Raw genomic sequence first — 13528 nt, forward strand, 5'->3', positions numbered from 1 at the left:
CAAAGGTGGATAAAGGTGGAAAGATTTCATGTAACCCATGGACACCAGTGAAGATCACAAATCATTGAAGCAAAAAGGTCCAGAGCACTGTCTAGTGGGTCTAGATGACCCAACTCCCAACGTTAAAGTGCCTAGGACAGCACAAGGGTTAAGCAGGCTAACGTTAAAAAGAGCAAAACGTGACATGGCTTCAATTAGAAGAAAAATGCACCAAATATATTTTGGCAACCCACTGGAGATAAATAAAAAAATTAAAATAGATATAAATTAAAAGTGAAACTAATCAGCTGACAGTGTAGATACTATGATTAAAAGTTAAAAGCCAGAGACATACTCTATCAATATTTTTTTTAATCTGTAGTTACTTTAAGTTTCTTCAGACACATGAAAGACGCGTGGGGGAGGCTACTGTGACCAGACTCAACTCCTGCTGAGCTCTATTTAATTAGACCAAACTTTAAGACAACCATCTATTCAACTTTCAGCTGCTATTTCCTAATGAGAGCCTTGGGTGTTGCTGGAGCCCAGTTGCATCTGTGCAAAGGCAGGTTACACTCAGGACAAGTCACCAGTCTATAACACAGCACCATGCAAGGTAACCAAGTTGATCACCAATTAACTTGAGTTTTTGTACTGCACAGTGGCAACGTGGTTAGCGCTCTTGCTTCACACCATGAAGGCCCTGGTTAAACAGAATCACCAATGGGGGACCTTTCTGTGTGAAGTTTGCATGTTCTCCCTGTGCATGTGTGGCTTTTCCCTGGCTTCCTCCCACAATCCGAAAACATGCTTCTTAGGTTAATTTGTTACTCTAAATGGTTCACAGGTGTGAATGTGAGTGTGAATGGGTGTGTGATTGTGGCCCTGTGACAGATTGGCGACCTCTCCAGGGTGTGCCCTGCCTTCACCCTACGTGGCCGGGTTGGGCTCCGTCAGCCCCTGTTACCTCGAAAGGGGCAAAACGGGTTTTTGGACTGTAGTATGAAGCTGGTGTACTTGACCTAAACACACTGATGATATAACCTTCACACTAAAATGGTCTTAACCAAAATCTATTTTTATGGGGTGATGGTGCCACAGCTATGATCGCACAGCAAAGTGCTTCCAAGCTGTTAATCTCAATTAAAAGTCCACATAAAGTTTTAAAAATGCATATATTTTCAAAGTGTCTATGTGTTTCGGGCTTGCATGTTCTAAACTGTTGCGTTCATGAGTAGCTGTACACTTTTATAGGACCATTATTGGGCTCTACGTATAAATTGCTGTACTAACTGGGCCATTTAAGTTAAACCAGATCAAACTTTGACCAATCAGGGACTTAGATTTGGTAGTGCCTTTTAATTCACGGAAGTGCCAAGTGAAAGTTGATCATGAAGGACAAATGAATAATTGTGGTTTGTGTCTGGCCGGAAGTAGATGACACCAAGACTTTCACATATTGGAATAGAGCTTTCAAAGAAAAAGCCTGGAGAAAGATTAGCTAGATTTGCCCCATTTTTACATTTTGCATAAAGCCTCTTCCAACGGCAGGTTGTGGACAACCAATAAACAGTATAAAAAAAGAAGACCCCTCCCCCACCCTGCTTGTCCTGTGTAAACACCATGGGCTAAATGCGCGTTCAAGTCCCCATGTTTAGCACGTTCTTGAATGTTCGTCACATGTCTGGTGTGAATGTGACAAAACAGTGCTAATCACCAGTAAAATACAGCTTGTAATAAAACAGAACAGATTCCCTGTTAGAGTTTATTGTACAAAGGCGTAGAAGTCTTCCTTCTTAAAAAAAAAAAAAAAATCAAAAAGCCTTAGTCTTTGCACTTTGGCTCAAACTGTTGCTTGCTGATATGTGTGAGCTGACTATACCATCTTTGTTCTGTTGACCAATGTCTTTTAAACTTTTAAAATGTTCTTTGAATTCCAGGGTTTTTCTGGTATCAGTAGAAATACTGTTTGTGCATAAAAACGTACTTACTTAATGTGTTCATTTACAAATCCTAATTATATGTCTTGGCAATGTCTTAACAATGATCTAATTTCCTAATCCATAATCTCTACCTGTTTAATTTACAGGTCGACAGTGTCATGTGTAGACCCTGCAATAGTTAAAAAAAGGCAAACTGGTAGAAAAGATTTAACTTGAGGACTCACACAGCATACAACAGTTTGCATCCTCCTGAAGAGTTTCTAGAACTTGGATCAGTCAACTAACCCAGTGGATTTGCTTATTTGAATTCAAACAGTCCAATAGGAACTAGAGATTGATTTGGTTTATTCAAACAAAATGAGGGTAAAATCTCTTAAAAGTTCTTGCACTGTGTTTTGAATAAAATCCTCTTATTCAGATTATTCATGTAAAAAATAATTGATGAGCTATTATATTATGCACAAAGAATACCAGAGATTAAAAATCAGTCCACAAAATCAAGGACATAGTCTGCAACAGTGGAACTATTAAAGGCCTTCAAGCCTTCAGTCAAGTTTATCCAAATAGAAAGACGCCTGACTGTTAAACTAGACATTTAGAGAAAAAGAAATAAAAATTAACCTATCAATAGATAAAGTCAAATAAAGTTTAGTAATTTTTTTAGATAACAATGACAAAACAATTTGTTATAATTCTCTTTCATATCTCCAACATTGAAGTGGGATTCAGATAATATAATGAGGACCTCTGAGATCCTCTTTTGATGTAACCATTTGATGTCAGCTATGAATTGTGGGCATTTTGAAAATTGGTAAGTACTTCACTGAACGTCAGCCATGAATAATAAATGTAAAGAATTCTAGTTTGTGATGTCTACTGTAGATTAGCAGAGGTTTTTGTTTATGCAGATACTGTGTGAAAAAAAGCTGTGCCCATGGATATGAAAACTCCAAGTCAATATTTATGAAATAGAAGCATTTGCTGTGGATTTAATGTAAGTCAAACTTTTATTTTAAGCTAAAATCATATAATAAAAAAAAAAGAGTCTGGTTTTCCATCCACATTATTAAAGGAAAGGCTTTAAAGTCATATTCTTTGAATAAAAATTGTAAAACTCTCATGCAACAACAATGCAGTCTCTGCCTTTGCAGCAGAATACAAAGCTTTCTCTCTGAATCACCCTCAGACGTGCACAGTGAAGAGGAGAGACCTTCACTGCAGCAGTCCTCTTCAAAGAAACCTCAACATTTATTCTTCTGGCAAAAACAGTCAAATTTACTTTCTTTGTCATTTTAGTAAAATCATTTTATTTAGGCTTTAAAAATGCATCTAAAAGGCTGCAAGTTAGTTTAAGAAAATGCAAAGCACATTTAGTTATGCAGTTTATTCCAAAGTTAAATACTAAACTCTTCTCATTTACTTAAAACTGTAAATGAATATTTTTAACACTCTAAAAGTAAAAGAAAGAATCTTAAAAAGTGATAGATGCTGCTCTTAATTTTAGCTTCTTTTTTTAAAAATGTGCACTTAATATTTTTTTTAAATCCATGAGACATTTGACCTGCCAGAATAACATACTGATTTACAGATTCTCATCCTTTTCTTTGTTGTCCTTAATGAGGTCGATGCTGAAGTGCACCACTGACTGTGACTCATCACTCTGGCTTCTCATCAAAGCTTTGTTTTTCCTTCCCACTTCTTAAAAGAGGCCAAGGCGTCACGCAGAGAACCAATGTGTTAATAGAGATTAAATTAATCTAGGTCCCACTTAACCGTGTTTTAGGTGCAAAAAAATGAATGTGAGCATAATTTCTGTATATTTTGTGCTGCATCTCGCTATTAAAAACAACCAAATCTGACTTTATTTTAATGTCAAACTTTCTTTTTTTAAGTCTGATGTGCTAAAAATTCTGATAAACTGTAGGTTTTACCGTGTCCAGAACTGGTCTACAAATTTTCTAGACGATTAGTCAGACAGAATGTCGAGTGGCATTTGAGCCCGTTTTGGTTTAGGTTGGGTGTGAATGAGGGATTGTTGAAGTGAATGAAGGACACTGCAGCTCTCAATGTTGGGCGGAGAGGCTCTACAGAGGCAGGATCAAAGAACCCAGTCAACCACGGCAGCTGCCCGACTCAGACTTTAGTCAACCAACCACACACACTAATCTGTAGCTAGGGCCTTCTGAGAGGATGGAAAAGCATCAAACACTGAATCTAGTGAACATTTACTTAACAACCTGACTAAATGAGAAACTGCAGGGTAACAGCAGAATTACTGAGAAAGACTAATCTTTTTTTAATTTGGATCTCCTAACTTCAAATATTAATTCAACATTTAAAAAAAACATCTTCCAAGATTTGAAGATTGTGAACAAATGGAGGAACTTGTTTTTTCATCAGGTAGGCTACTTAAAAAGCATGTGTTTACCTTTGTGGTTATGATCATACTGAAGTACTAAAACATAAAAAATAACTGTTCAATATTACAGTTGCTCTTTATTGAATTGAATTGAACTGAACCCCTTTTGAATCTCCATAAAACAAGAAAAAGCTTCCACTAGGCATTTGGAAGAAACTATGAAACATGACCTGCAAAAAGATAACTTAAGACGAAAGATGTGTATATATATATATATATATATATATATTTTTTTTTGTTTTTCTAATGGGCTACGAGTACAGCTGGTACACCTGCTAACCAAGTGAATGTAGCGAGTATCCCTAGTAGAACAGGACAACTATTGCTTCAACTGACTTACTGGGATCTTAAAAGGATTTGTGAGAACTTTAAAAAATCTCCTCCAATGAAAATTGGGCTTTTTGTGTTTTTGTGGCATTTTTCTAATGATGGAGGACATATATCAAGAACTTAAGCTCAAAAATTGCATTTCTTAGTGTTTTTTCATGATTCAAGTTGCTGTGAATCAAATGCAGTTTGAAAAATATTTGTCACGTCGCAAGTACAATCGACAGGCTGCAAACTTCCTGCGCTGGTCTATTCTGATGTATCCACTTATAGACAACTAGATCCATGTAAGCCTCCATTACCAGCACTCAGAAAATACATAATGACATCAGTTTTATAACTTAAAAAGTCATTCAAAAACTCAATACTAGCATTTAAATGTAAAGTTTTGTGCTTCAGAGCACACTTGTGGAAATTCAACAAAATGTGTTTCTCGTTCATCCCACAAGCACAAGGTGGATCACCCTCCTGGCAGAGAGATAGCCAGAACTCAGTTGTTAAAAAAAAAAAAAATATTTTGGATAGTGCTACAGTTTCAAATACCCCTACAATTGGAGCAATAGGGTGTAGCAGAGGGGAGGGAATCAATTCAGATTTGCCCAAGGATGTGTCTTTTGACTGTGAAGTATGTGGACTGAGCAATGTGTCCAACCCATTTCGGGTTATCATTTTATGAGATTCCTATGGAGGATGTTGGAGAATATCTTTTTGAGGTATACATGTCTATATACTGTAGAGAACAGATTTCTGTTCTCTACAGTATATTTTAGAAATATTTGGAGGTTGTATTAAAGCTAAAATGATAGCAGAAACAGTGTACAACCTGGGGCTCAACAGCACATTTATGGTGCAAACACAATGATTTAAATTAGCAACAAAGTCATTGACTTTGTTGCTAATTTAGCCAGGGTCAAAAAACTGCTGGGCGTCCATGTGGGGTTCATGTAAATTCTGTTGCCTTTACAAAGACAGCATGTGCTACAGATATTTTCTAAGCCTGAAAGCTTCAGACCGATGATCCTCTGCACTCCTGACACTCTTTGCTGCTGAGAAGCCGAGATACCACACACAATTATAGTGAGTTGAAATACTCTCTGTGCTCTACAGTAGCAGGTCAGAATGTCCTTTTGGGGAGGTCAGCTTTTTTACAACATTCTTTGGAAGCACAGTTTCTGTGCCTTCATCATTACCTTGTTAGCTGCCCACGATGCGTCCTTGTATGTGATGCATCCTTTTGTCACATCTGAAAATAGTGACGCTTTAAATATGCTCTACCCTTTCCCAAATGATGAATACAGGTGCAGATAATCATTGGGTAATTTTCTGAAATCATTAATGAGTCCCTGGGTTTTCCCAGTGGGAGGAACAGGTAATTTTCTGAAAAACCATCTAACCAGACTTCCCCCATCCTCTCCGGAAGGTGAATATATCATTACTGGAGCTAGAGGCAGCCACACTCAATAAATACTTTTCCCAATATATTTTTTTCATCACACCTTAACACATGGAGATATTATAAATGACTGAAATAAAAAATAAAAAATAAAAGATTGTTTCACAAAAAAAGTGTCCACAAATCACTGCTTAGTAATGTCTGTCAGTCATTTCTTGATTTTTATAAACCATTCAACCACAACAATCAGTCTTTAACACACAACTATTTGAACTCTGCCTGTTAATGCCTCCAATTTCTTCACTTCTGCATCTTAGCATCTCTAGCTTTCAGTTCCAAGAACAGAAAGACAGGAAATATTTATAACAGCTTTTGCTCTTAATTCAAGTTGCCTGTGGGCAACTGTTGGGCTCAGAGAAAAAAAGCAGGAAAACTTTTAAATAAAATAAAAGCAAAAGCCTGCTTTGAATAGGATTATACTGACCTAAGCGAACACCGAAGTGCAGCTGAGCCATTTTTATTTATGCACATCTTTCACAATATTTTAAATTATTTCACTAGAACTGTTTTAGAATCTGTTATCTTTGAGAAAAGGCGAGACACGCTCTCAGACGGAGTCCTCAAATGCATGATAGCATGTTATGAATGCCCCAACCCTAATCCTGGTGCGCAACAGTCATTTGTGGCTTCAGGACTGCTCAATAATGTATCAAAACCCACAGGCCTCCAGGGGAGGGAGTCAGTAATCAAAAAGTAAGTTCAGGATTTCATAATAGCGGCCTATAAATAACTTCTAACAGAAATGAGAGCATGGAAAATTGATGAAGGATGATTCAAACTCTGTTCAGGCTAATATTTTCCGTCAGTCTACATATGCAGTGGTATGGTGGCATTACAAAGCTCTTTCCATACAAACTTTAATACAAATGAGATATCGAACGTGGAGAGCAGAGAAATGTCAACAGATTTAGAATTTTGTGGTGATTTATCTGTGACAGCGGATGTCAGTTTTAAAAATCAACAAGATAGCTGGTAATTCAAAGTCCTAAATTCCCACTCCAATCGTCTTTTTAACCAATGTACAAGCATTCCCAGGGGCCTTTTAATTATGATTATGCCGTTTTTAGGCAAATACCAAAAAACCTGTTTCATTTTCTGGGACACATTCTGCAGAGCATTAGGAGTTCATTAGAAATTCACCTCACATTTGTGGGTTGGACTGGTGCCGCGAAGTAAGTAAGTCTCCCCTTCCCGTCATCCATCTGATTACATCCTGTCCTGCTAGTGTGCAGCCCCTTACAACCCCAACCTAACATTACCAGTGCAACAAAAATGGCGAGCGATGTTGAAGCTATCCAGCTCTACAGTCTTGAGCCAGATGGTATCTCAGACGAGGAAAATGAAGACATACATAGATCCATTTGTCTGTAAGTGCATCGGAATTGAGCAGAGCAGAGAGCTTGTGGCTTGCTGACGTAGCTTCTACAACACACTTTTACCAACGGCATTTTTTAACATGTGCTACTGATTCCCAATAATATGAATAAAGAAATTTATAGAAATGCAAATTTAACCTTAATTTTCTTATATTTGTCCTCCATCCTCAGAAAATGCTACAAGAATATGATAAATACATTGAAATGCAAATCTGTTTTTAAGAAGTGACAGTCATCTTTCATCTTATCCTTGATCTGAAAAATAGACCCAGATTTAAAAAATCCTTCTAGCTTTTCAAGGTTTCTTTTGATGGATTAGCTTTTCAAGTTATCATATAATGACTCTTTTAATTAGCTTCCTGCTTAGTGTTGAAGCCCTCTTTTGTCCCTGTTTACAAAAACCATGGGGAATTTTTTATTTTGTTATTTGTAATAAGAAAATAAAGAATTTTGATGAACTGTTCTTGTCACGCATTTGCAATCATTTGTGTGTATTTTCAATTTAAAGTAAACGTAGGACAGTTTTAAAAGGAATCTGGGTTCTCTCCCGTACCATTCCTAAATTACGCACAAAACAAAGATCCACTGTTTTCTATTAATGCAGATGCAGTACACAAAGACTGGCTGAAAATTGTGGACTGCGTTATTATGGTTTCTACTCTTTAAAACACTCTGAGTAATTCCCCAATCCATCACTCTTTTTAAATACTGTGGGGAAAGTGAACAAAAAAAGTCAATTTTGACAGAAAGCTCAAAGTCAAAGCCACATTTCTGTCCATGAAAAGGCAGCAGTGAAACTTTTAGATGAGAAGTAGAGATAAACCCTGCACTAAAGTGAGAAAAGATGTTTTGAGGTTTCATTTATCTGAGACTTTGAATGCAGCCTTGACTCTCCTCTCAGGTGGTTTCACAGATTCGTACAGGGAATTATGTTATCAAAAAAAAAAGAAAACTCTCCTGTTGACCTGAGTGAACAACTTCACTTGTCTTAATGGGTGGTCAGGTCAGGGTCGCTGGTCACCCTCTAATGTGAATGACACAAAGACTTCTAAAGCCTAAAACCAGTCAGGAAAAAAAAAACTTTTGACATAAAAACTTCAAAAAGTAGTTTAGTCCAATTTTCTTCAATACAATCCATTTGGAAAACTTACATTTGCTCATTACGATTTCTGGTATCCTTCCGTTTTTTGCACAGATGGCCTTGAATTCTTCCATTTTCTGGATATATTTTTAAGAAGAAAAGTATCTAATGTTTGTCTGCATGTAATACAAAATATCTTTTTAAACGAGAATGGAAAATAAACATTTATCGATTGGAATAAACTAAAACACATGTCTCAAGTAACATCTAAAGTGTTCTACAATGTTCTTTTTCCTTATTTTCTTCCATCCCCTGTCTGTCTTTTTGCCTAATGTCCAGACTTTATTTCTAAAAAAAGACATGAGAAGAAGCATTGAGCTATGAAATGTTTGATAAAGTTTATATAACAGATGAAGCCTCTTCTCTTTAAATAACAGTATCTGTTCTCAAGCAGACATGTCTCATTTTTGATAAAGCTCTCACACAGAGGCATTTTTCACTTGGCATTTGAAAGAGATTAAGACAGACGAAGCAAAAGAACAAAAAAAAAAACAAAGGATGTAATGACAACAGGAGCATCTGATGCTTTCCTTTCTCTCACGTGCTGTAAATCTTACTGTTTTCTCCTGACTTGTATGTTTGAAAATGTTGTTTAAGGCTTTGTCTGAATACTCTACACTGCAAACTACTCGATATTTGAAAAGTTTAAAAGAGTTTAAAAACCTTGTTTTTAAGTTTACAAACCTTGTTTTTAAACAGTCAAGATATTTTACCAGGTTTTCAGCTGTTTTACCTTATCTTTGCTTTACACCTTTCCAAGCTTTTCTTGTAGAAGGTTTAGGGGATGCCATCTGGATTTGGTTTTAAAGTTAGAAGACGTTTCACCTCTTATCCAAAAGGCTTTGTCAATTCTGAATTAGCTGGTCGAAGAGCTGGTATATATGCGCTCATGGGGGAGGAGTCAGACCTGAAACTGGATGGTATTGTCAACTTAGCCTACATGGTTTTGGGTCGTTAAGAGTCCTTTGTCCTCAGCTGGGGGTTGGGGAGCCAGTGACTCACTCTCCAAATTGGTCCTCTCTTTCAGCGGTTAACGACTCAGGTGGAACTGGTTTGGTTTGTTTAGGTTTCAAGACACTGCCGTAGATGAATGGAAGAATAAACCTGAGACCACCAATCTTATTAAGAGAAAGTTTATCCTTCTTGACAAAGATGACTTCTTTCACTCCTCGCTCAAACCATCCTTTCTCTCTGGCTAGAATTCGGACTTCACTGTCCTCGAACGAGCGGTTTGTGGCCTTCAGGTGGAGGTGCACTGCAGACTCAGGTCCACTTGGGTTGGCTCTGCGATGTTGGTAAAGCCGCTTGTGTAGAGGTTGTTTGGTTTCTCCTATATACAGTTCCTTGCAGTTCTCTTTGCAGTGGATAGAGTACACAACATTACTCTGTTTGTAACTGGGAATTTTGTCCTTTGGATGAATCAGTTTTTGTCTGAGAGTATTAACTGGTTTGAGATGAACTGGGCTGTCATGTTGTTTGAAAATCCTTTTTAGTTTTTCAGACAGACCTGAGATATACATAATTGAAATAATGTTCCCTTTTGGTTCCCTGATGGGTAAAGCCGAAAGAGAAAGAAGGAGTTCCCTTTTGGTTCTTGTTCCTTCTTGTCTTGTTTTTCAGGACAAAGAACTCTTAACGACCCGAAACCATGTAAGCTAAGTTGACAATACCATCCAGTTTCAGGTCGTTCACCAGCTCTTCGACCAGCTAATTCAGAATTGACAAAACCCCTTGGATAAGAGGTGAAACGTCTTCTAACTTCAACCAAGTCCAGATGACATCCCCTAAACCTTCTACAATGGAACCAACCTGGATGAATGAGAGTCTTCATAGACGACTTTTCAAGCTTTTGTCAAAATCAGCACAGTCTAGAATTTTTGTCTTATTAAGAACTAGGATCTAGAAATAAGGAAATGAGCACTAAAATGATTCAAAATCATTTTGCTCCATTCCCTTGACACCAGAAAAACTTTATTTAAGACTCAAAGAAAAACTTAAATGACATAATTTTTGGTTCAATTTTAAGGATGTTATTTTGATAGTTAAAACAATGTTAACAGTGACACTGGCATTCATTGCATTTATGTAAGATTTAAGATGGGCCAACTTGTACTAAGACCGTTTTCTCGTTTTGTTCACATCTATTCTTAAATGACTCATTTTCACTAATTACACTCAATTTTCTTCGTTGCTACCAGAATGAGCTACAATTATAAAAATAAAGAAATACAATCCATTATCTTAGAACTAGCAAAATAATATCATTAGGTTGTATGACATACTAGTTGAAGTAATTCTTCTAACAGTTAGCCTTTTTGGCAGATTTTTTTTCTTTTTCTTGTGTGGAACTCCTTGTTTCTAAATTTTGATATTTTATTATAAACATTATTGTTAAGTAAAAATGATTTACTGCATAAACAGACCATTTTACCACTTTCTAGTGAGTTTCTTCTTAAAATTAGCATTCTTCTCCTGTTAAAAGCATGCCTCTTTTTGCAAATATCTAGTGCCCTGGATCTTAAAAACAATTCGGACACCATGCTCACTACCTTTCACACTAAAAATGCGCTCAGTATTTAAAGACTATTTATGAATAATGAAACTTAGATGATTCATAAAAAAAGAATTTAAATCCTTTTTTTCGAATGACAAATAGGTTAAACGCAATGTATTGTGGTCTACAGTCCCCAATCTAGTAAGCATTAAGGCACTTTGTTTTTTTTGCAGAGACTTCTGGGAAATTTCCAGGCCACTGGACTTTTGAATTGTAGATTGGGACTAGAGCTGTGACAGTGTGGGATTTTTGATCACTGCGGTAATGAACCAGCAGGGAGCGCGGTGTCGTGGTTAAACGCACCCCCCCCCCCCGCCAAACAAAAAGTCCCCCCACGGCTGCAGTAGTATCTAACTAATGAACTAACTATACAGGTGTTGTAGAAAGACTATGTGTTAGCGCTCTGTGTGTGTAGGAGGATGGAGCGCACAAAAGTGTGTCGGGGTGCTTCTTGATTCTTCTGCAGCGGATCGCTATCGAGCTGCATGCAAGCCTTCACCTCTGCTCTCTGGTACAGACATCTTCTCAGAATATTATATATTGCCCAGTAATAAACGAGACTGCAGACACTTTGTCACCTATCCGGTAGCCATGAAGCATGACACCCATGAAGAACGCGGGGCAGGAGGCTCCGCCTATATTTATACAGACACGTAACTGTACATAGTTCCCAAACAAAACATGTTTTTTCATTTTTCATATTCATCGAAATCCAACAGTGCGCGTTCATTTGTGGTGTTACGGAGTGAATGAGAACAGTAATAAACCCCCTCCCAACACAAAATCCTCCGGTGGGCGGCTGTGTCGCGCACTTAAGAATGCACGCAGCTTGTAATGGAAATGAATACAATGGTAATGAATAATTAGAACGCAGTAAATTTGTCGTATTTCCTCGCGAGACAGAAACTTCGCTTGTAGAATGAGGATGTGTGTGTGCTGCTGAAACCGCACACGTGTGTGAGAAGAGGGAGCGCATGCAGCGCAAGAGGGAGTGAGAGCCACAAGCAGCGGAAGAGAGTGTGAGAGGCATGGAGCAGTGAAGGAGAACAGTATTAAAAGGTTTCCCCCAAAAGCCCTTGAAGTCTGAACACAGGACTAGCAGAAAAAGTAAATTATCAGCAAAGATGAATGGGTTTAATGTGATTATTATAGCTCCAATCACGCACCATGTGCTGAACCTTAAAACAAAAGCGTAAAAAAATAAATAAAAACATGCGGTGATGCGGTTATGAGGTTATCGTCACAGCCCTAATTAGGACACCCCAACAAAATGGCAAACACACTATTTAGTGCACTAAGTATCGTAGTGAAGGTAGTCGAACACAGCCAATACCTTTAGTGGGTTATACTAACCCATCATTATGCATTAGGCATGAGACAATTCAATCCAGCATCCGATTTTTCAATGTCTGAAATTATTTGCAAATAAAACTGTATTTTTTAAAAACTAAAGGAAAACAGAAATAAGAGATAACTCTACTAGTTGGTTACCTATCGTATTGTTGTATTGTGCATGAGCGTAAGTAAAAATAAGAGGTAAAAAAAAAAAAAACGTTCACTTACCATCAAACTTTTTATGTCTAGAGATAAATGTCGTTCTCATTTGACGGCTGCTCTCCTCGACCATGTTCTCAAACTCCAGTTTGCTCTGCTGGTTGAGTTTTTCTTCCATCTCAGAAGTGCAGCAGGTGTATCCCTGAGGACAGACACGAAGGTGCTCACCTAAGAGAGACAGAGACGAGGAACAGTGTGTTTATACACACCACCACCGCAGGAGTCAGATTTCTCCAAAGACTGCTCTCAGTCTTTGATCAGAAATCTCCCGTTATTTGACTGGTTTTCATCCCTGAAGCTATCAAAGGTGGGCTGATTGTAACTTAAAGGAGAGGATAATATTTGTCAGCTTCCTTTTACATGAAACAAAGAGTCACTTTGATACAACAGACTAAAAAACCCTGTATTATTCCCTTCACATAAAAGAGCAAGTCTTTCGTTTTATCGGCTGGTTTACATAGCATTAGAATAACATTTTACATAAACTTCTTACATTTTTACAGCATTAAGACATAAATATTCCCATCCTGATGATTATGCCGTTTTTAGCCTAAATAAAGAACCTAACATTACAGGTGCAACAGAAACGGCGAGCATTATTGGAGCTATCCCGCCGCACAGTTTTGAGCCAGATTCCAACTTAGACAAGGAAAACGAACACGCAAAGATGTACATGGATATATTTTTCTACAAGTGGATGCATCCGAATGGAGCATTGCATTAAGCTTATGGCCTGCCGTTGTAAGTTCTACATCACACCTACCGACAAGCTTTTTCCAACA

The 13528-nt window shown here is 37.5% G+C and overlaps 1 protein-coding gene across 2 annotated transcripts in view; it reads right to left on the reverse strand.

Moving 5' to 3' along the window:
• gpc6a (glypican 6a) overlaps positions 1–13528 on the reverse strand; it is a 163482-nt gene that overhangs the window by 115253 nt on the left and 34701 nt on the right. For both annotated transcript variants that reach the window (XM_011490217.4, XM_078945139.1), the window contains one exon: positions 12756–12914. In XM_011490217.4, the coding sequence (XP_011488519.2) occupies positions 12756–12914 (159 nt within the window). The remainder of the gene's footprint in view (positions 1–12755; positions 12915–13528) is intronic.

This window comes from Oryzias latipes, chromosome 3 (assembly GCF_053564925.1).
Source record: "Oryzias latipes strain Hd-rR chromosome 3, Olatipes_Hd-rR_3.1".
NCBI lineage: Eukaryota > Metazoa > Chordata > Actinopteri > Beloniformes > Adrianichthyidae > Oryzias > Oryzias latipes.